Raw genomic sequence first — 20,566 nt, 5'->3', positions numbered from 1 at the left:
GGGGGAGAAAGGGGGGGGGGGAGAGAGAGAGAGAGAGGAGGCGGGGAAGCGGCGTTGAGAAATGAAATCACTGTTGTGGGAAGGGGAAGGGCAGAGAAAGATATTTTCATTAAACTTGGCGCATAAATTTTATGCACGGCGGAAAAGCGTTACTGTTCCCCCTTACCCCTCTCCCCCTCCCCCTCCTCTCCGCCCCCGCGGCGCGAGCGCGATCTCGTTGCATATATATCATGTAGTTAGCCGGCGCATAAATATTGCATTAAGTTACCGCGCATTAAGCGCTATCCCTCACTCGCCCGCTCGCTCGCTCGTTCGCTCGCACGTTGATCGCAACGCGCCCTTTCAACGTAATAGTTTTCTAACGATTAAACCATTTTCTGCTGTTTCGCCGTCGTGGCTCTTGATGCATCGCCGGCGTCTCTCTTCGCACGGCGCAGTATTGCGCCGCGAGGATCTTCCGTTTGCACAACGTGCACCCGTCGTTACTTACTTGTCGCGTGCTCCACGCAGAGAAAAAGGACACACTGCTGTTTGGAGAGTAACTTTACTTCTGACATGTTGATCCTCAAGTGAGATCACGTGGCGTTAAACAGGGAATACGTTACTTACACCATCAATACATTACATATTCGACTCAATGAGTAATTGTTGAAATTCAAGACGACAAAATCAGATGTCGTCGCTTATATACAACGATTGTTTTATACATGAAATAATGATTTAAGTATATTATGCTGCAATTATAAACAGAATTATAAGTCTCGTAAGTATAACTGACAGTTTGAGATTAAAAAATTTCTTTTCGTTTTCGTCACATATTGAGCAATGTTCCTATTTATTTTCGCATGCACTTTCATCGCGTAAAAGCATTTGTAATTCCATACAACCGATACGACTTTGCAGAAAAATGTCAGTATTATGTCGGTAAGGTTTTCAGCTTCAGCACCCTTTAGAACCCTTCAGAAATCTTGATAGTTCAAACTGAATTCTGATAACTCCCGAGTTCAAGTTACCGTCTCGCTACCATCGCTGTAAGTGTAACGCGAAATGTTTAACACCTGACCACGTGTCCACACATGCGTACATGCGCACGTACACGCGACTGTTTTCATACAGCCAATTATTTTCCCGCCGCGATAACGTTACCCGAGCAAATAGCTTCCCTTCCCCGCCACCCTCTACCCGTTCGTTTTTCCATTTAGCCGCGCGGCGGTCCTCGCAATTTCTATCTCGCGCATTCCTACGAAACGACACGAAACAATTAAACGGCCGATACGACGAGGTCCGCTTCCATTTCCCCCCGAGATTTATGCACCCTCACCGCTCTAATCCCATCCCGGCCTTAAGACTCGACTCGATTTCACCTATTTTTCTCCTCTCTCGGCGCCGCTTCCTTCCTTCGTTCGTTTCGTTCTTTTTTCCCCTTTTCCAGACCGCCGCTGCCACCGCGAAGAGGGATCTCATCGTGGCGTGGTCCGCGCGAAGGGCTACCCGGCGCGTCACTTCCGGTTCTCTCGTGGGCGCAGAAAAACGTCGTTTCCCAAGACCGACCGACCAACCGCCCGGCTCGCGGTAAATGAGTTTTTTATCTGGCCCGAAGTAAATTAGATTAGCAGAGACATGCGCCGGCCGTATCTCTCCTGCGAGCGCGTGTATCCACGAGCCGAGCGTGTGTTACTTACTCGCCCAGCGAGGAAGACGCGCACGAATGCGATGGCCAGGGTGCGATGCGTTAATGGTCCGATTCGCGATCTCTCTGTAGTTCGTTGCGCGCGTCGATTTCGCGGTGGTCGATTTCGCGGTGGAATTGATTTTCTTGTTTCCTTCTTCGTAATATCGACCAAGCCGAGATTTTTTTAGGAAAAAAAGTATACATAATCTCGCATAGAATGCGAGAGAATTTATGTAATTTAGGTTCCTTATGGTCTTATCAAGTCATTTATTAGTCATTACTTGAAACTTGTCTCAAGTGAGACTCGCAAGACACTACTGACGTTTAACATAGAAAGGGTACCACTACATAGGATAGTTTTGAAGGCAACTTACAGATCGCGCTACATCGATCAGACCTGCAATTCCCCGTATTAGGAAACCTCGCCATATTCGGCAACTTTGCTCCAGCGATTTTCGCTACAAAGTTTTCTCCGCATGTTAGAATCGGAAACTCAAGAAGGAGTCGCGGATATATCAAGATATACTCTCACTCGATTTATCATCTCTTCGAATTACATCGTCGCGGACTCGCGGTTTTACGACAAGATCTCTAAATTTACCCACGAGCCGGGGACGAGGGGGCGAGAATGAACGAGGACGGTGAACCGTTTGGCTCCCGGCGGAGCGCGAAGCGCGCGGGTCGACCCTCGGTGCAGCCGTGACAGCTTCCTGCAACGCGCGCGTGGAAAAAGCGCGTGAGTAGCGTGAGTCCCGGTGGGTGTGGGTGCTGTGTTCTCCTCGGCGTTGCGAGGCCGCGACGGCCCGACAAAAGCGCTCGGCCGACTTTACAACCGACTTCCCGTCGTACTCGTTGCCTACCTGTCCCGTCCTTCGCGGACGGCCGTTACGCTGTCGCGGCGCCGCGGCGCGGGAAAACAAAGGGAAAACGCGCCAACTCGGATAGCGCGTGGAATTTTTTGATGGCCACCGGGCCTTTGTTCTAAAGCGCCGCGAGGAACAACGCGCGAGCGCGTAGGCGGACGCGGAAACCTCGCCGCGGTATCATTACCGGCGGGAAGATCGTGCCGTCGCTCATACGCGGCTTGAACCCAACCTAACCCATCGCTTCCTACACTTCTTCTGCACCCCACGTCTTCATCAACAGACCGACCGGACGTTTTTCCCAGGACAGTCTCGGATTTTCACCCTTTAGCCCGGATTTTTTCGAATGCCATCTGATCTGTCCCGGCCAACTCAACGAGATGTAAATTTAAGGGTTTAGTGATTTATATACATATATTTTTTTTTATTTAAATCCTCGAGTGAAGAACGTCCGGCACTTTATCTGTTCCTGGCGCCCTTACGCCAATTTCGTCAAATATTCAGCTGTGTAGGGATTTAAGAGAATAAATAATGAGTGATAAGTGATACATAATTGATAAATCAACACAACCTTAATACCTGATAAGACCCGAGCAAGAGTGCTGAAAACTGGGGTGATGATGAAGAGGTTCATCGTCCTCGTTCATTCGCCCACTCGTCTCCGATTCGTGGGTAAATTTAGAGATCTTGTTGCAAAATCGCGTAAACGAATCGTATGCAAAGCGACGATGTAATTTGAAGAGATGATAAGTTGGTGATGATGAGGACAGGAGGGGAGATGTAAAGACAGAGAAAAGAGAGATGGAAAAAGACACTCGTTATAGTTCCTCAACTTTCAGCACTCTTGGTCAGCTCTTATCTAAGATGGCCAAACGTCCCGATTTTTCACCCTTTGTCCCGAATTTTTTCGAGCGCTATTCGAGACACCGATTTGTCATCATTTTCAATGGTTGTCAAATAATTTTCGGATCTTTTCCCCCTCCTCCTGTTTCACACATTTTCCCAGCCCGAATTCAGAGCTGGGAAATCTAGTCACCTTACATATACCGCGAGGAAAAACGAGAAGATTACTTACAAATTACGTCTTCACGATACGCCCCGGCGATCGCACATCGCTATTCTCGATACTTTCCCGATACTTATTTCCGCGCGAGACTTACTTTCGATGGGTTAAAGACGTGTAAAATGCGAAGCGATGTCGATTGATGTGTCCACGGCAGTTGCTCGATGCAGAAAGATCGAGAATCAAGATGGTCGCGCGATTGTTGAATCGCGCTGAAAAAATACGCCAATATATGAACGACGCCGCGGCCGAAAAGAACGCGCTCCATGAGATACTTCTCTCTCCGTATCTCTTTTCCTAACAAGCGACGCAACCACCCGAATATTCCGCATCTCTTTCTCTTTCTCTCTTATTGTCATCGCATTTCTAATTCCCGTTCAATAAATCCGACGATCGCCCGATTCTATCGCTACTTGAACGAGTCGACGTTATTAGCAAATGTAAGGGACGTCGGCGCGACACGTCGCGACAAGCACTGGCCGCATATATCGCGAGGAGAAACGAGAAAATTACTTACATATGACGTCTTCACGATACGCCCCGGCGATCGCACATCGCTATTCTCAACACTCCCGAGACTTATTAACGCGCGAGACTTACTTTCGACGGATAAAAACGTGAGAAACGCGGAGCGATGTGGATCGATGTGTGTCCATGGCTGCTTGGCGCGAGAAGATCGAGCATTTCGCATGATTCATTACCAACGCCTAGATTGAATAACCACGATGACAACCTCGTAGTGCGAGACGAACGCGATTGGTTAAGGCGTCCGCCGTAGATCGCGTCGTTGTAGACGCGCGACCTCGTTCGCATCACTGGCGCGTTCACATTCATGCACTTTTGGCACTTTCGGGCGCTAATGAACTTTTGGTATACGTGATTGGTAGCGTGCGCGTCTGCAATTTTTTCATGCCGAGCAACTGCCACGGACACAACGCTCCGTATTCCATACGTCTTTCGCTTGTGTCCTGTGAGTCTCCTGCGGAAATAAATATTAGAGTGCCGAAAACAATGACGTGCGATCGTCAGAACATATCGTAAGTAATATTATTACGGAGTAATCTCCTTCCTTCTCGACACATACAGCTAGGTGACCAGACCTCCCGATTTTTTCGGGACAGTCCCGATTTTTCCCCTTTTGTCCCGAATTAGAGCGAGTGCTATTCGGGACACCGATTTGTCATCATTTTCAATCATTTTCAATGATTGTCAAATAATTTTCGGATCTTTTTATCCCCCTTCCTCCGCCTCACACATTTATGAAGTGTCCCGAATTCAGGGTTGGTCACCTTATCTTACCAGGTATTAAGATGTGTGTTGATTTATCAATTATGTATCAATTATCATTCGTTATTTATTCTCTTAAATCCCTACACAGCTTAATATTTGATGAAATTGGCGCAAGGGCTCAAGAACAGACAAAGTGTTTTTCTCTAGACAAACTCGATCGATGACGTTGTCGATTCCTCTTTCGTGTCCGGACTTCCTCTATCACGACCGAACACCGCGCTCTCTCCTCTCCGGTTCTACCTTCCCCTCAGTCTCCCCGTCTCGATGAATTTGCGCGAGGGTATCGATCTAATGGGACGCGCGTCTACTCTATAATTACAAAGATTGCCCACTGTATGCGCAGGCCAAGTGGTATAGAGCCGATACGGGGCTCCATCTCTCTCTCTCTCTCTCTCTCTCTCTCTCTCTCTCTCTGTCTCTCTCTTTCTCTCTCCACCGGATGATCATCGGCCACATACACACATGTACACAATCGGAGAGAAACGACCGCTCACATCGCGCGACTCGACCCGTCAGCGATCGCTCGACTCGTCAGAATTTCTCGAGGAACGAAACCCTTCGAATTCCAGCCCGAGTTGACCGGGAATGTACGACAAGCCGCTCCTTTGATCTCACAACTCCTCGGCTCGGTGCAGCCCGTGTCTCCTGGAAGACACGAGCCCGCCGCTCGCGCGCCAGTCAATCGACCATAATTCGTACAATTGATATCACCTGCCGGTGTCCTCGAAGACACTTTTCCCTCGCCAAAGACGGCGCGGGGCTCTCCGCGCTTCGCTCTCCGCAACGTGCGGCGAATCCACCTTTCTCCCTCGCTCCTCCCTCCGCGCTCTCTCCCTGTCTCTCCACACGTGTTAATGCGAAGCCACGGCGCGCCGGTTACACGCGCGTACGCGTGTGTGTACACGCGGAGCTACACGGTGATCAGGTGAGTCGAAGATTCACCTGCCGCCGCCGAGTCGGCCGCCGGCAGCTGCGCAGGTGTACTCCACTCGGTTTTGTGGACGCTCCGTACGCGCGCGACCGATCTACATGCACGTAGTACGCGTGTCGAAGAGCCAGCAGCAGACTCCACGTGTATGCACGTGCGTACGCATGTACGCATATCTGTATATACGGGTCCCGAGAATTCAGGAGGAGATTAGCGCTGACAACGGGAAATAGATTTACGAGACGCATGCACGCACGCACGCACGCACGCACGCACTCCGGGACGCGATGTCGAAATTCGAATCGATGGCACCGATCAAACGACGAACGATCGTGATTGCTGAGGACTAAAATTTCGAGAAGACGTGATTACATCGATTAGCGTGCTCGCCCGGTTAGACTTTCACGATTATAACGTGAAGACGTGAGACAATCGATGGTGGAAACTTTGTTTTTGTCTTACATGTATTGATGCAACAACAGAATAGGACATTCGGTCCTTCATATTGTGTTTTACATGACGTATTGTTTGGAATAAATTTTGAGCATTTTGTATTTCTATTTTCTCATTCAATTGCGAGCCATATAAATCACAAATGAGAGGTGCAACCTTTAGAAATCAATTAGTATGAAAACGCTATCAAATTTACATACACCTATCTATCTGGTGGCTTGCGTCGGGGGAAAGTATACGAGAAAGATGTTTTTTCGTGTCTAATTTCGGCTGGGCGACGTTCTGTCGATGTTCTGTCGACGAACGGGATCACGAGGCCATTACAGGTGGATCGGTAACCGCGAGGCCAAGTTCCGAGCGGTGAAATAACAACGATCGCTTTACGCTTTACTCCTTCTCTCCCTTTTTCATTTCTCTTTCTCTCTCTCTCTCTCTCTCTCTCTTACTCTTTCTTTCTCTCAAGCAACCCTTATTCGCGCGAACGGTAAACGCACGCGTAATAGAGACGTGTAAGAAAACACACACGCAATTGAGATACGCGCGGCTTTACGACCCGAACAGATTTACGACGGCAATTCGGACACGTTGTAATTTCGACATGCGAAGAAACGCGAACGAGAAGGGAAGGAAAACTATGAATATCCCGGTGCACATTGGCGTGAGCGAGCGAGCGAGCAAACAAACGAGCGAACGAACGACGACGTCTAAGTGCAACCCGGCGACACGTGTGACGGACGATAGCACGTGCGGTTTAAAAACCGGAGAGCAGAGAGTTCACGATACAATAGATTCACGACTAAGACCAAATCGTCGATCGAGAGATCGCTCATCGAATGTAAACGCGTGTAATCGTCGCGAACACGCTTTCAATTGCGCTCACGAAAAGAAAGAGATCCCAAATTGTTCGCATTCTTGAGGAAGAAAGAGAGAGAGAGAGAGAGAGAGAGAGAGAGAGAGAGAGAGACAGATAAAGAGAGAGAAAAAGAGGAGGCATTTATCAGCGAGTGTTGCGAGGTGTTTCGATAATTTACGTGGAAATCAAGGCAGCATCGTGGCTCGCCAGCGAGAAATCACTTTTAATGCCGGCAATAATCCTCGCGCGTCCTGGGGAACGTAATAATTCGTCCCGGCGGCCTTCACCGCAGGGAGATAGAGATAGATAGATAGATAGATAGATAGATAGAGAAAGAGAGAGAGAGGGAGGAGGGGCGATTCTCCCGGAGTAAATACCACGCTAAATCACTCCAGGAAGTTTGATACGCATTCGGCACTCCAACAATGCGCACCCACGCAAGCAGCCAGCGCGCAGACTCACACTCACGCGCGCGCGCGCGTGTACACGCGTAACGCTCGGCAACGTGCGGCGTGCGTTGTTTCGCGCGGCGGTGCATAAATTACACGGCGACGCGAGCCGCCTAGCTATCGCGTAGTAGGTACGTGTAACGACAACAATGCACGCACATACGCACGCACGCACGCATAAACGAACATGCACACACACACACACGCACACATGCACACCGACGACGACGAGGAGCCGCGCGACGATCGAAATAATTTCGCGAAGTCGCGTTGCAAAACAGGACCGATCTGCATATTCAACAACCGCCGCTTAGGTTACCGCGAGCGTTTAGTGTAAGCGAGAAAACCGTGCGCAGGAGAAACAAGGACGAAAGGCAACACGCGGAGTGGCGGTGGGTCGAGGGGGAAGGAGGAGGCAAATCATTTATTAAGGAGAGAGAAAGAGAGAGAGAGAGAGAGAGAGAGAGAAAGCGAAAAACAAGGATGGCTCCGTGTCCGCCTTTTGTAAAGCAGGTGTAACCGAACCTCTTTCTCTCTCTTTTTTTTCTCTTGTCTCTCTCTTTCTAGCCAGTGTATTTTACCGCCCGGTAGTGGCCCTAAGATTCCACCTCGAACGCGCGTCTCTCTCTACGAAAGGGGCGAGACGAGGGGAGCGGGCGATGAAGGGCAGTAGCGGGCAGCAGCTGAATCTCCGCGGAAAGTAGCACCTGAACGAGCGCACGCGTGCGTGAGGGAGTGTGCGTGGCGTGGAAACCGGAGGTCGAACTCGAATGAAGAAATATCGGAGGAGGGGGCGCACCTTGAGGAGGACGTCGAAACGACCGCTTAACGAGGTTCTAATTTCCAGGGACGTTACCGCCGTACAAATGTAATCTGCACGATCCCCGAAATAAAGCAAACACTGCTGTAACGGAGAGCGAAACGTCGTCATCGCCGTCGTCGTTAAGAAGCGCGCAACAGGTCGAGATATCGCGAGTTGTGCGTTTACGTTTGTCGTAATTAAAACGCGCGTTCGTGAACTTGCGTCTCGTACGAAAGGAGGACATGGTGGAAGAGAGAGGGCCGGGAGAAAGGGAGAGAAAGGGAGAGAGAGAGAGAGAGAGAGAGAGAGACTCGTTTTATCCACCCAGGTAGACTTTGATGATTATCACGACGTGGAACACAGTTGGTGATGGAAACTTTACACAATTCTTTAATTATATTCATGAATGTAAATAACCCCGTAAATACTCTGTAAATACCCACGTATTGAATTAATTATTAAATTTACATCATACAATAATGTAAATTTTCTGTTGTATTGACGTAGCGACAAGATGACGCTTAAAGTTTCATATCATGTTTCATATCATAATGCGACATATCGCGTTTTAAACAAATTCTCCGATAGACGTACGTAAGATTTGTGTAGCAACTTTAAATATATTAAATTACGAAATTCAACGACATTAAGTCCTTTATGATTAATCATGACAAATGTAATATGAAAATCCAAGTGTAACTTACAGAAAATTTCTTCTCAGTAAATTTGTTGCATTTTTTTTTTTAGTAAATTCATTACTGCATCAGTACAACAAAAAATTCACACTATTATATAATGTAAATTTAATAATTTATTACAACATATTTATTACAATACAATATACTTACCTCATAAATATAATGAAAAGGATCCTAAAGCATCCATCATTGATTGTCTCACGTCATGACAATCATGAAAGTCTGTCTCAGTCGATTATTTTCATCTCTATCTCGTATCTCTACTTCATCACTCTATGCGATAAAAATATGAGTGCGATCTGATCAGTCGTAAGGGACTCAACGTTGCTGAATTTTGTGACTCAATGTGCTCAAAGCTGCTGTAAAGTTTGTGTACAATCTATCTCGGGGTTACGTAAGAGGAGCGTTTCAACACACCGTCCGTCTCTATGCGTGCGTGTGCGTGCGCTCGGACGACACCGGCTAAGTCGTAAAAAATAATCAAGTGCTCGCATTATCGTACTCGCTACACTTTTATCTCCCCCTCCTTCTCCTCGCGCTTATAATTGGCGAGCGATTAATCGACACGGGCGATACACAGTACCCTCGCCGGCGATTAATTGGCGGCGAGACGGGAAGAGGAGAGCAGAGGAGAGTCCTTGGCGCGGCGGCAGCGCGTAATTTTTGCGCGCGGAGAGAGATCGTATCGGCCGCGGGACTATACCCCGCGAATTTATTAATGGATTCGCGGTCACGCGCGCCCGGCTCTTTTATCTCGCTCGCCACTTTTGTCGCGCTAATAATTCGGAAACTAACGGCCGCCCGTTCGGGAATTTCGAGGCGCGCCGATATTTATGAGCGTGCGCGCGACCGGCCGCTTTTTACGAGGCGCGCATTATTACGCTACTGCGCGAGACAGATGTACGCGTCGCCGTCGCCGTCGCGGCCCACGACGACGACGACGTCGGATTCGCGCGCTGCGATTCGAGCCCCGCGCGCGCAAAGCGATACAATAATCCGAGAGGAACGGCGCGAGCAATCGGGCCGTGCACGTGCCCGCTCAACAACCCACTCGAAACGAGAGCATATTGTAATCGTTCGCGTGCCATGTTCGACACGGCGCGGAGTGCAGGGGACGTCGTATATCGCGTGCCCCTCGTTTTTATTCCGTTGCGCCGCGCGCTTTGTCGCTCTCGTCGAGGGATCGTTTTGCTTTCGCGAACCCTCAGCTGAGATCGTTCAACGAGCCCTCCCCGTGAGACTTCTCTGGCCTTTTCGCAGCCTCTCTTGCCAATTCTATGCGCACATTGTGCGCGTCTTGGTCTCTCAGCCTCCTCAAGGCGACAATTAACACGACTCACCTTCAATTCGCGATCCACGAAACTCGCAGATTCTTTAGATCTTCAGGAATTTGAAGAAGCGGAGAGATAAAGTCGCCGGATATGGGGAGGTTTCCTAACATGGGAAATTGCAATTCTGATCACTACGATGTGGATCTATGAATTGAAGACTAACTTATTCAACGCCATACAATCTCATTTCAACATTAACCTTATTTTAAAAATGTTAAAAATAAAGATATTTTCCAAACAAGAATACTCTTTCTTTCTGTGCAATAAAGGACGAACGAAAGTTGATTTAGCCGGATAACGTCGGCGCTAGATCGGGACAGAAGCCTAACTCGATCTAGCCTCCGGGGAACGGAGTAACCGTCGCGCCCGGCGGACGTCTCAATAAATAAGGTGTTAATTAAATGGGCATTTTGCTGAATTTATCCCCCGGCCGGTGTGGACTGTTGTCCGTAAATAAGGCGATATTTATAGCCCGGGTCGCTTTTATATATTTTACGCCGGGCGGGATCAACGCCGGGTAGACGGCGCGCAAAGCTGCATTTTCTGCAGTTTCTGTCCTCCCGATGTTGAGGTATTTTATTCGGTGTCGCGGTGTGTGCGTGCGCGCGCGGGTGTGGGCGCGCGTGCATGAGCGTGCCGGGGACGAAACCGGCGAGGACACACCGGGAGGATTATAACGTCGGTGCGCCTCTTTTCCACCGTCGCCGTTGCCTGGCCGCGCGCGCGACTACTATAAATCTATGGTGAGTTACGGCGCGGGCCCGGTTTTGTCTTAATGGTCAACCGTGTAATTCATGGATCGCGGGTCACCGCAGGCACCGATGCGCCTGGAATCCTCGAGGATGCCTCCGCCGATTTTCCGCGGACGCTGCGCGGAGGAGCGGCGATTGTGCGTCTCCCGCACGCCGACTGCGCGCTTTTACGATTTATGTTTCAATAAACGTAAATAAAAAAAAACTAGGAGGAGGTGATGTGTAGGAAAAAATAAGAAAGTGAAATATAGTGGGAAAAAGAGAGGGAAGGATTGCTCTTCCCCTTCGTATTCTCCATCAATTAGACAATTAGACAAGTATGCTACTTTTGCCTTCTCTCTTGACAATGCGACTTTATCCCTCCCACAGCACAATGCGCAGTCTATTCTACATGTCTACTTGAAGTAGAATGCAGAAATTGCTCTAACTTTAAAAATATTCTGCTTGGAATATTTTCTTTTTGCTTTTTGAAGAGTCTTGTTAAAGCCATACATAAGAGCAAAATGCCAAGGGTGTGATTATATTTTTTTTATGTAAATAAATTTTACAAGACTTGCTATCTCGTAAATTTCACGAGACGCTGAAAGCGCCAACGAGAGGTTTAATGTCCGCTTGTTGCGATCCACGATGCTCATATATCGCGCGTAATTAGTTAACGAGACCGGTACGGGGCCTGGTACCGCGAATGACGCTCTTTGTGTCGCGTGTAGAGGCGGACATACCGGCCGCGTCGAATTTCACAACGACGAATCGTGCAAAGCCTGGTAGCAGCGTATAAATCGACGCACCTTAGATGTCTGATAGGAGGAGGACGATTGACTACGGCATTGGCGAAAGAAAAAGAAAAATCGCACTCTCTCCATCTCACACGAGCTCCTCTCTTGAGAAGACATGAAGAGAGAGAAAGAGAAAAACAGAGGAAGAGAGAGAGAGAGAGAGAGAGAGAGAGAGAGAGAGAGAGAGAGAGAAGTCCTTCGAGTGGACCTTCTCGTCTTGTTTCTGCGACTATACGACTTAATTGGCCGCGAAACTTTACATGGAAATAAACGACACCGTGCGAATCCGTGCGCCATTTGTTGATCACGAATCGAAGATCTCGTGCAAACTCAACGTGGACGTTCAACATTCGATTCGTAATTAGCGGTGTCGGGCATTAAGCAATGGAAATTTTCTTTGGCTGAAATAATCAGCAAGTCAATAATCGAAATTAATCAATTGTTGTACACGCAATTATAAATAATTTAATTGAATGATAGAATTAATTATTAATCAGTACACTGAGGAAAAACACCTGAAAATTTATGAAAAAATTTATTCCACAAAAATAAACTTTATTTCACAGAAATAAGCGTATCACAAATTGTCAAGTATCTTTTTCTCAGTGTGTATAATCAATCACACGTCGAAGTTTCGTTAATTAATCTCATCAATCTACGCGATTATTTGTGACTTTGTATATGACTACTAATCTTGATGGCTAATGTGTGCCAATTATTTTAGCCAAAAATTCCTTTTTGGTCCAGAAGAACTACTGTTGACGTCACAAGACGATTTAGAAGGCGGCTGGTTGCCAAGTTGTAAAGTCACGCGGCTGATTTCGTGCAATTCGCGATTGTCTTTTGCGAATTTCCACAATGAAAAATGGCATGTTGCAAAAAATCGTTACAATGACATTATAAAGAGGTTGAGTTCTCTCTCTCCCTCTCTCTCTCTCTCTCTCTCTCTCTCTGCCTCTCTCTTTCGGAAGAAAGAGCGAGAAGGGGACACGGCCTGAAAACGGTGTTCTCTCGAGGTACACGAGAAATAATAAGCCCGAAGACAAACACACTCGTTCGTTAAATGCGCCGGCAGACTATCGGGTTTCCGACGTCTCGCGGCAAAAAAGTTCATCACCGAAGCTCATTACATCGATACGCGATCTTTCGCGCTTTCGCAAACTTTGCAACTTCAATCTCCGCCGGCCGTTTCCCCGGGCTCGTCGAAATTCTCACGGCTCTCGTAATTAAAGCCGGTAATGCGCACCGCCGTCGCCGCCACCGCCGCCGCCGCCGTCGCCGCCGCCGTGGAGTCGAGATCCGCCTTTACATTTCGGTATTGCCTCTCGATTTCTCGACAATCGATTAACGAACGTATCGCGCGAGAAAGCCAGGGTCCACCACCACGTCCGGGAAGGGAGAATAAAATTCGCACGATTCATAACGCGCCGAAACTCGAGATACGCGCGATCACATTTTCTTTCCATTTTTCTTTTACTTCTCAGCTTACTTTAGAAACATTCGCCCTTTGAGTGAATTGTCAAATTTTATAACTGAATGTTCACTTTAAGATTTCACTCGAGATATGGGGAGTAAAAAAAGTGTCTCCATCATTAACTTAACTTATAATAAATTAACTTTGATAGGCTGAAACATATTCGTTCATATAGATTAAGAATCTACTCTAAATTTGAGCGAAACATTCACGCTCTTGAAACACTACGCACTTCTTCATTTGTTTCATTTTTCTTTTGAAACACTAACTTTTTCAGCGGAAATTTACTCGAGTGGAGTTTTCCAATTGAATACTCGCGTATTTGGAACATGATATCGCCCCACGAACTTTCTAGAGTGAAAGAGAGCGTCGATGCTCCCAAGGGAAACGTGTATCTACGTGTGAGGAGCACACACGAGAGCCCGCTTCGGAACTCGCAATTTACCGACGCGTTTAAGCGCAACTCGCCAGTATATATTCAATCTCCACATCCCGGATACCTCCGTACTTAACGACAGGCTCGAGTAAAGATACGCGGAGTACGCTCGCGGTACGCATTCCGATGCTTCGGACGAGAGAATGCTCGAGGAGGATGCGATTTCCCGTGGGCCTCAGTGCCGCAGCTAGTGCCGCAGCTCTCGCTCTCTTTCCCGCCCTCCCCCTCCCTCCCTCCCTCTCTCTTTCTCCCTGGCACCGTAATTTGGCATTTATTGGCATATTATTATTCTTAATATGAGTGACGGAAGGATGGAATCTCGTTAAGAGAGGCGGATTCGATCGTCTCTCAAGGAGGAAGGAGTCAAGAAGGTCCCGCGAAGGCCCCAACCGATGGATCGGTAAGGCGCGGGAGGGGGGGAACGGAGACGCGGGGAGAGAAGGTGGACCACCTTTTGTCCCCTTCCCGCCAGCCTTCGATACCCTTCGATCCCGCGGCATCAATCTCGCGCAAAAATTAATCTTATGGGTTGCAGTTTTCATATTTGGCAATAATTACAGGCCTTCGAGGCCTCCACCCCTCCCGTCCTCTCCTCTCTCTTTCTCTCTGTCTTCCATCCACCCTGCTGCTTCCACTCCTTAGACGCTGGCGGAGGCCTCCTTTAATACGGTTTCGCACGAATCTAATATTTTCCCATACAGTATAAATTATCGGCAATTAAAAGGGGAAAAAATGAAATCGAGAGGGTTGCGGGCGTCCGTAGCGGACTATGAGGCTGGAGGAAATGGAGAGGGGGGCGCAGGGGGGGAGGGAAGGACGGAAGCCCGAGGAGGATGACCGAAGTAGAGAGGAGAGAGCCTAAGTGGTCTTCGATGGTCTTCTAGTCGCGCGGTCTTCCTATGAGCCTTCTACCTGGCCAAGAGAGAGAGAGAGAGAGAGAGAGAGGGGAGAAGAAGAAAGAGAATGGTGCTCTTTCGTAGAAATACTCAGAGCACGGTATGGCGCGGTGCCGGTGGTGAGATCGATCTTCTCGTGCATCGCGGGAGAAATCGTGACGCGGGAAACCCCGGAAGCCACGTCGACTGGACGTGCGCAATCGTGGCGACCGGATCACGAGCCAACTCGCGACGTCGAGATCCCAAACGAAGTCTCGAAGGCGCGAAGAGACAGAAAGGGGAAAGGGTATTTTACGAGCACGAGGACTGGATCGCTTCCAAAATGATCTTCGGTAGAAACGCCGGGCGCGCGAGTTCCCACGGGAAGTGATCGACGAGAGGCTAAATAAACAAGAAGAAATTCAGACCCATAAAGAGTTCTTCCATGACGCGTTTCTCCTTATGCCTCGTTGCCGCGCGATAACGTCCTATCTATCCGTAAAATTATTCGGATGTTTGAGGAGTTCCCGTCGGGATGATGAATCGCGTCTTATCGCGTGTTATGTAGCTGCCGCGAGCTGTCGAGGTCTCGAAAAAGAACGCGAGCTTTGGCGCGCCGCATGCGCCACCCTTTTTATCGTCGAAATGGAGAACCTGCACGGAAAAAACAATTCTGTTGGTGCAACCGAATTTTCGATTGCTCAGGGATCAGACGAAAACTCGGCTGTAGGAACAGAAAAATTCCTTTATGAGGCTTCTGTATAGTCAATTGTTCTTAGTTGCCTCAACCAAATTCTAATATCGTTGAATGTTCAGACGAATATTTTCGGTTGCGACAACAGAAATATTAGTTTTCATAACAGAGATATCGCTTCTGATCACCTAATTTTCAGTTGGTTCCTATTTGATTGCAACAGCTGAAATTTTTTTTGCGTGTACCTACGGAGAAAGTAGAGTAGTGAAAATTTTTATGATCTTAGACCCGATACAGGGTCGTGACCGAGATTACTATAGGGAAAACATTAATTAGCTCTCTCTAGATGAATTTCTCCACTTGTCCGCGAATAATAATTGCTTTTGCAAGTTGCAATTACGAGACTGACCGCTGGCAGATCGCAAGTCTCATCGCGAGATGTGTATCGAGGCAAAAGGCCACTGGACGCGTGTCACCCACGCGACCGCACGGGTTGAAGAGTTTGGCGAGCGGGATGACACCACCGGCATCTACCCCGAGAACACCTGAATGCCCTCGGCCGGTGTCTCACGACGAAAGGATATCAATCCTCCTCTCTCCATCTCCGGAGAGAGAAACGGATCCTCTTCCTCGCCTCGGTCTCTCGCCTGGAATCTCCCCTGGTAATACCGTACAACCAATAACGTCGCGCCGGCGCGGCGATCGTTAATTCGTCTCGATCGAACGAGGCGAATAAAGGCGTGCTTCATACCGAATCACTCGGGGGAGGAAAAGAGCCGAGGGGGCGTCGGGGGAGAAAGAGTGTGAGTGAGTGAGTCAGAGAGAGAGAGAGAAAGAGAGAAAGGGGGAGGGAGGGAGAGAGAGAGAGAGAAAGAGATAGTGAGAGAGTGAGAGAGAGATTTAGAACGACGCAGTGCCTATTGGCGTTCGACCGGAACGATATCTCGGTGGTGCAGACATAAATCCCGGCACCACGTACACGTTGCACGCCCCCACAGCACGCCCCCTATTAACTTTTTAATCTCTCCTGCAGGGGCCCCGAGAGCCCGCTCTCGGTCGCTGGTCGCCGCGAGAGGCGCGGCGGAAGATGGAGAGGGCGAAAGAGAGTAAGGGAAAGAGAGACACGGAGTAGAAGAGAGAGACTAACCGACCGATCGGCTGCTTCTTCTCGGAGCCCCCCTTTTCGGGGTCGAGCATCTAGTTAGCATCCTTTCAGACACGCGGTCTACCAGTCTCCGGCTCGCCCGATGTATCCGGATATCGGGCCGATCGGCCACGAGAAACGTGTGTTTTCGTCGGCGTCGACTGAGCGCGTCGACGGACGTAAATGGAGTTGAAGGGGAGGGAGGGGGGAGGGTGGGAACGGCGCGAGAGGATTATCGCTCTCGAGGCGAGGTCCACGTAAACATCGCAAGTGGAACGTTGCAGAATGAAACGATCGCTGCGATCGTTTATTAATACGCAAAACATTCATGCATTCGATTAGTGGAACTATTATTTACACTTCCTACGTGTGTAAGGTGACTCCCGTTCTCCGCGATAGTCTCGGATTTTCACTCTTTGTCCCGAATTTTTTCGAACACTATCCGAGACGCTGACTTGTCCCGAATTCGTCCAAATTGTTTGGCCTGGTTCAGAGGATTTTTTACATGCTTCTGAAAGACCTTCTCAAGAAAATTCACAGCTCTGATAAAACATGCATACGCACGCATTGATCCGCTACCTGTTAATCGGACGACGAGGAAAATACGTGTGATAGACGGGTAGAAGGATTCGATCGTGAAACCGAGATTGCCGATTACGTAAACCTAATAGAGTTACTGCTATAGCCGGAAGAAAAAGGGACTGAGGAGAGGAAAGGAGAGAAAAGAAAGAGGAGGGAGAAGGATCGAGCCGAGCGGACGTAATATCGTTACGGAAGTCACGTGGGTGATAGTTATCCTAAACGGCGCGCGAATGAAGATCGATTGTCCGGCATTAAATCATCTGCTCTGTATCGGGGGAGGTCAGTCCACGCGGAACACGAGTCGCGGCAGCCATCAGCCGTAGTTAGTCGGCCAGAAAGACGGCCGACTCGCCGACGAATGGCGCGCTCCATCTTCCCGTTTGGAGAACAGCAGCAGCCGAACGTTAATGAAGCCGACAATAGAACGAGCCTTCGAGTCGATCGTCGGTTCGCCCTGACGATCACCATTTCCTCTCGTGTAAAATTCGATTAGTGGAACTATTACCTACACTTCCTACGTGTGTAAGATGACTCCCGTTCCCCGAGATAGTCTCGGATTTTCACCCTTTGTTCCGAATTTTTTCGAACACTATCCGGGACGCTGACTTGTCCCGAATTCGTCCAAATTGTTTGGCCTGGTTCAGAGGATTTTTTACATGCTTCTGAAAGACCTTCTCAAGAAAATTCACAGCTCTGATAAATACTGTAGCTTTGTTTTTTTTCTATTTCAAGTAAAAATAACAACAGTTCTATCTTGGCAACAGTTAGGTCAGGTTAGGATTGATCTGGTGTACCATTTCTTCTCATCCAATCCAATTTTCCACAGCACTTATAGATTCTGGTTAGAAGTGTATCAAATATGCGATTCTTAGCGACTTTTTCATTTTACTTTCATTTTACGCGTTAGAATTATATAAAATATTTAGACTTTCCAAGTCATCTCATTATTGAAGTGATTGAATAAACAAAAGCGAAAGATCAATCGACATCGCGCTTTCGCAACGATAGAACGTAGTGACGTAACGCGGTGATTTCGCGTTGTATTTCGATCGATCAGGAGAGAGCGAAAGAGCGAGAGGCGAAAGAGAAAGGGGGAGAGAGAGAAAGAGAGAGAGAGAGAAAGGCCGGCGGCTTAAACGGCCGACCGGAACTCGCGGCTGGTCGCATCCGGTCGCCGCATCCAGGCGATCGCGGCCGGTTACGGTTACCACGGCACGGTGCTACGCGTGCTACGGCAATCATCGTGGTGGCCGTGGTAGAAGAGTCGCGTCGAATTAGAGAAAATTACAGAACACCTCGTAAATACATCGTCGGCTTAAGTGGTTGATTGGGGAGATCGTGTATAGAAGCGGACTACCGCTAAATTATATCCCGACAAGCCCCGGCTATCTCCGTGATCGCGATCGCTCTTGTAAATTAAGGCACCGAGAAAGAGAGAGAGAGAGAGAGAGAGAGAGAGAGAGAGAGAGAGAGAGAGAAAGCAAGAGTAAGAGAGTGGGAGGGAATGAAGAGAGAGAAAGAGAGAAGAGGTATGGCGTCCTCCGCTGTCGGAGATATCGGAAGAAGCGCGCGCGTTCGCGAGATTGCACCCGGACCGATCAGGCGGACGCGCGTGGATCGCCGCGATATTGCGAAACGATCGCGTTCGATCCCAAGCTATTTGCGACGGCTTCGAGTTCAACACCGCGAGGTCCGCGTTAAGGCTCTTGGCTACTCGCCGCGGCCATCTTGATTGATCACATCAGAAGGCATACGTGCTCAAAATCTCTGCTAAGCGCGTCGAAAAAATACGTAACCACAAAATGACACTTGCAATTGATGGAGTGCATCTCTCTCTTAAAATACTTCAAATGCTTTCCTCTCATTCTGACAAATAAGTGATTATGAAATTAATAAGACAATGAGTAAATGTGTGTTGAGAACTCAAAATTTCTTGGAGCAAGACTTCACTCCAAAGTAGTGAAAATTGCGACAGTCGAAGTTAGAGCGAGAACTTCACTCCAAACGAGTGAAAAAATTGCTCACTTGGAATGAGTTCTTACTCGTTTGGAATGAGTTTTCACTCGTTTGGAGTGAAATTCTCGCTCTAACTTCGACTGGCGCAATTTTCACTACCTTGGAGTGAAGTCTCACTCCAAGAAATTTAGAGTGAAGATAATGAGGAAATGTAGGTTAAAAGTGTCATGCCACGTTAATTTTATGATTAGTTATTGATTATTAGAGCAAGAGGAGAGAGTGTTCGAAATATTTTAGCACTTGATCGATTGCAAGCGTTATTTTTTTTAATATATCTATTAATTTCGGCGGTTTTTTGCGGGATTTGAGCACACATTTCCTTATTTTTGACGTCATTAATCAAGAGTTCCGCGGGGAGAGATCAGGAATCTTAACGAAAAGAGATTCAACGCTATTCTGTTGCCGATTCCTCCGAAGGACGAGTGAAAATTTTAATTTTGCATCTTTTTCTAAGCCTTGCAAATCGAAACGTGAGTTTGTTAGCATTTGAAATATCCAAAAGATTTTGATATTTTGCAGAGATGAGAGGGAAAAAAAGTTGACAACAAGAATATAACAATTATAAATACGTCAAAAGGAGATTTGGGTTTGGATTCGATACAACAGAAAAAATAAACAGAAGTGAAAGAAAAGGCATCGTTAGAACTGTAAATCTTAGAACTTTCGAAAGAGACCCAGAGACCGGTATTCGTCGCGTAGTCTCAAGTTACTGTCTTCAATAAAGGATATAATTAACTGCAGATTAGACTTTATGGACAGTTATTCGATTGCCTCGATCGATATTTCACGTTATATGAAGTAATTGCAGGTTAACGAATGATCACAGCGATTCAAGAATTCATGATTACTTATCAATGACGACTTATGAATACCGGCATTTCCGAGAGCAGATCCTAAATTTCGACTCGTGATACCTCTGCAATCTCAACGAGCTCATGTTATCTCCATTAAAATCGAGCACACCGTGAGTGATAAATAATTTGACGCACCTGGAGATACATGGTGTGTCGTTGGCCGCATTCTGCATCCTCCTTCTCGGCTTCTTGCTGCGGTATCCCGCCGCCAGCTACTTCGTCGTGATGCTCTGGGGCCGTATTCTTGAAAAATATCGTATACAATATTTCGATAAAAAGCTATAATATACGTAACATTAAGGTGACTAGATTTCCCAGCCCTGAATTCGGGACACTTCATAAATGTGTAAGGGAGGGGAGGGAGATAAAAAGATCCGAAAATTATTTGACAATCATTGAAAATGATGACAAATCGGTGTCCCGAATAGCACTCGAAAAAATTCGGGACAAAAGGTGAAAAATCGGGACTATACTGAGAGAAAAATTATCTTAAAATCAACAAATATTTCCTTGGTGGGTGCCATTAACATATTTACTTAAATCTACATTCTGTTTACTTAA

General features: G+C 47.8%; 1 protein-coding gene across 1 annotated transcript in view; it reads right to left on the bottom strand.

Moving 5' to 3' along the window:
- The window catches only part of LOC116851123, a 54,577-nt gene extending 34,350 nt beyond the window's left edge, over positions 1 to 20,227 (bottom strand). The window contains exon 1 of the mRNA XM_032830208.1: positions 20,141 to 20,227. Within this exon, the coding sequence (XP_032686099.1) occupies positions 20,141 to 20,171 (31 nt within the window). The 5' untranslated portion in view covers positions 20,172 to 20,227. The remainder of the gene's footprint in view (positions 1 to 20,140) is intronic.
- Between the last annotated feature and the right edge of the window lie 339 nt (positions 20,228 to 20,566).

Source organism: Odontomachus brunneus, unplaced genomic scaffold (genome assembly GCF_010583005.1).
Source record: "Odontomachus brunneus isolate Ranch 3 - 2012 unplaced genomic scaffold, Obru_v1 Obru_scaffold_166, whole genome shotgun sequence".
NCBI classification, from domain to species: domain Eukaryota; kingdom Metazoa; phylum Arthropoda; class Insecta; order Hymenoptera; family Formicidae; genus Odontomachus; species Odontomachus brunneus.
Note: the sequence above shows the minus strand (reverse complement) of the source record. Positions and strands in the feature narration are given on the sequence as shown.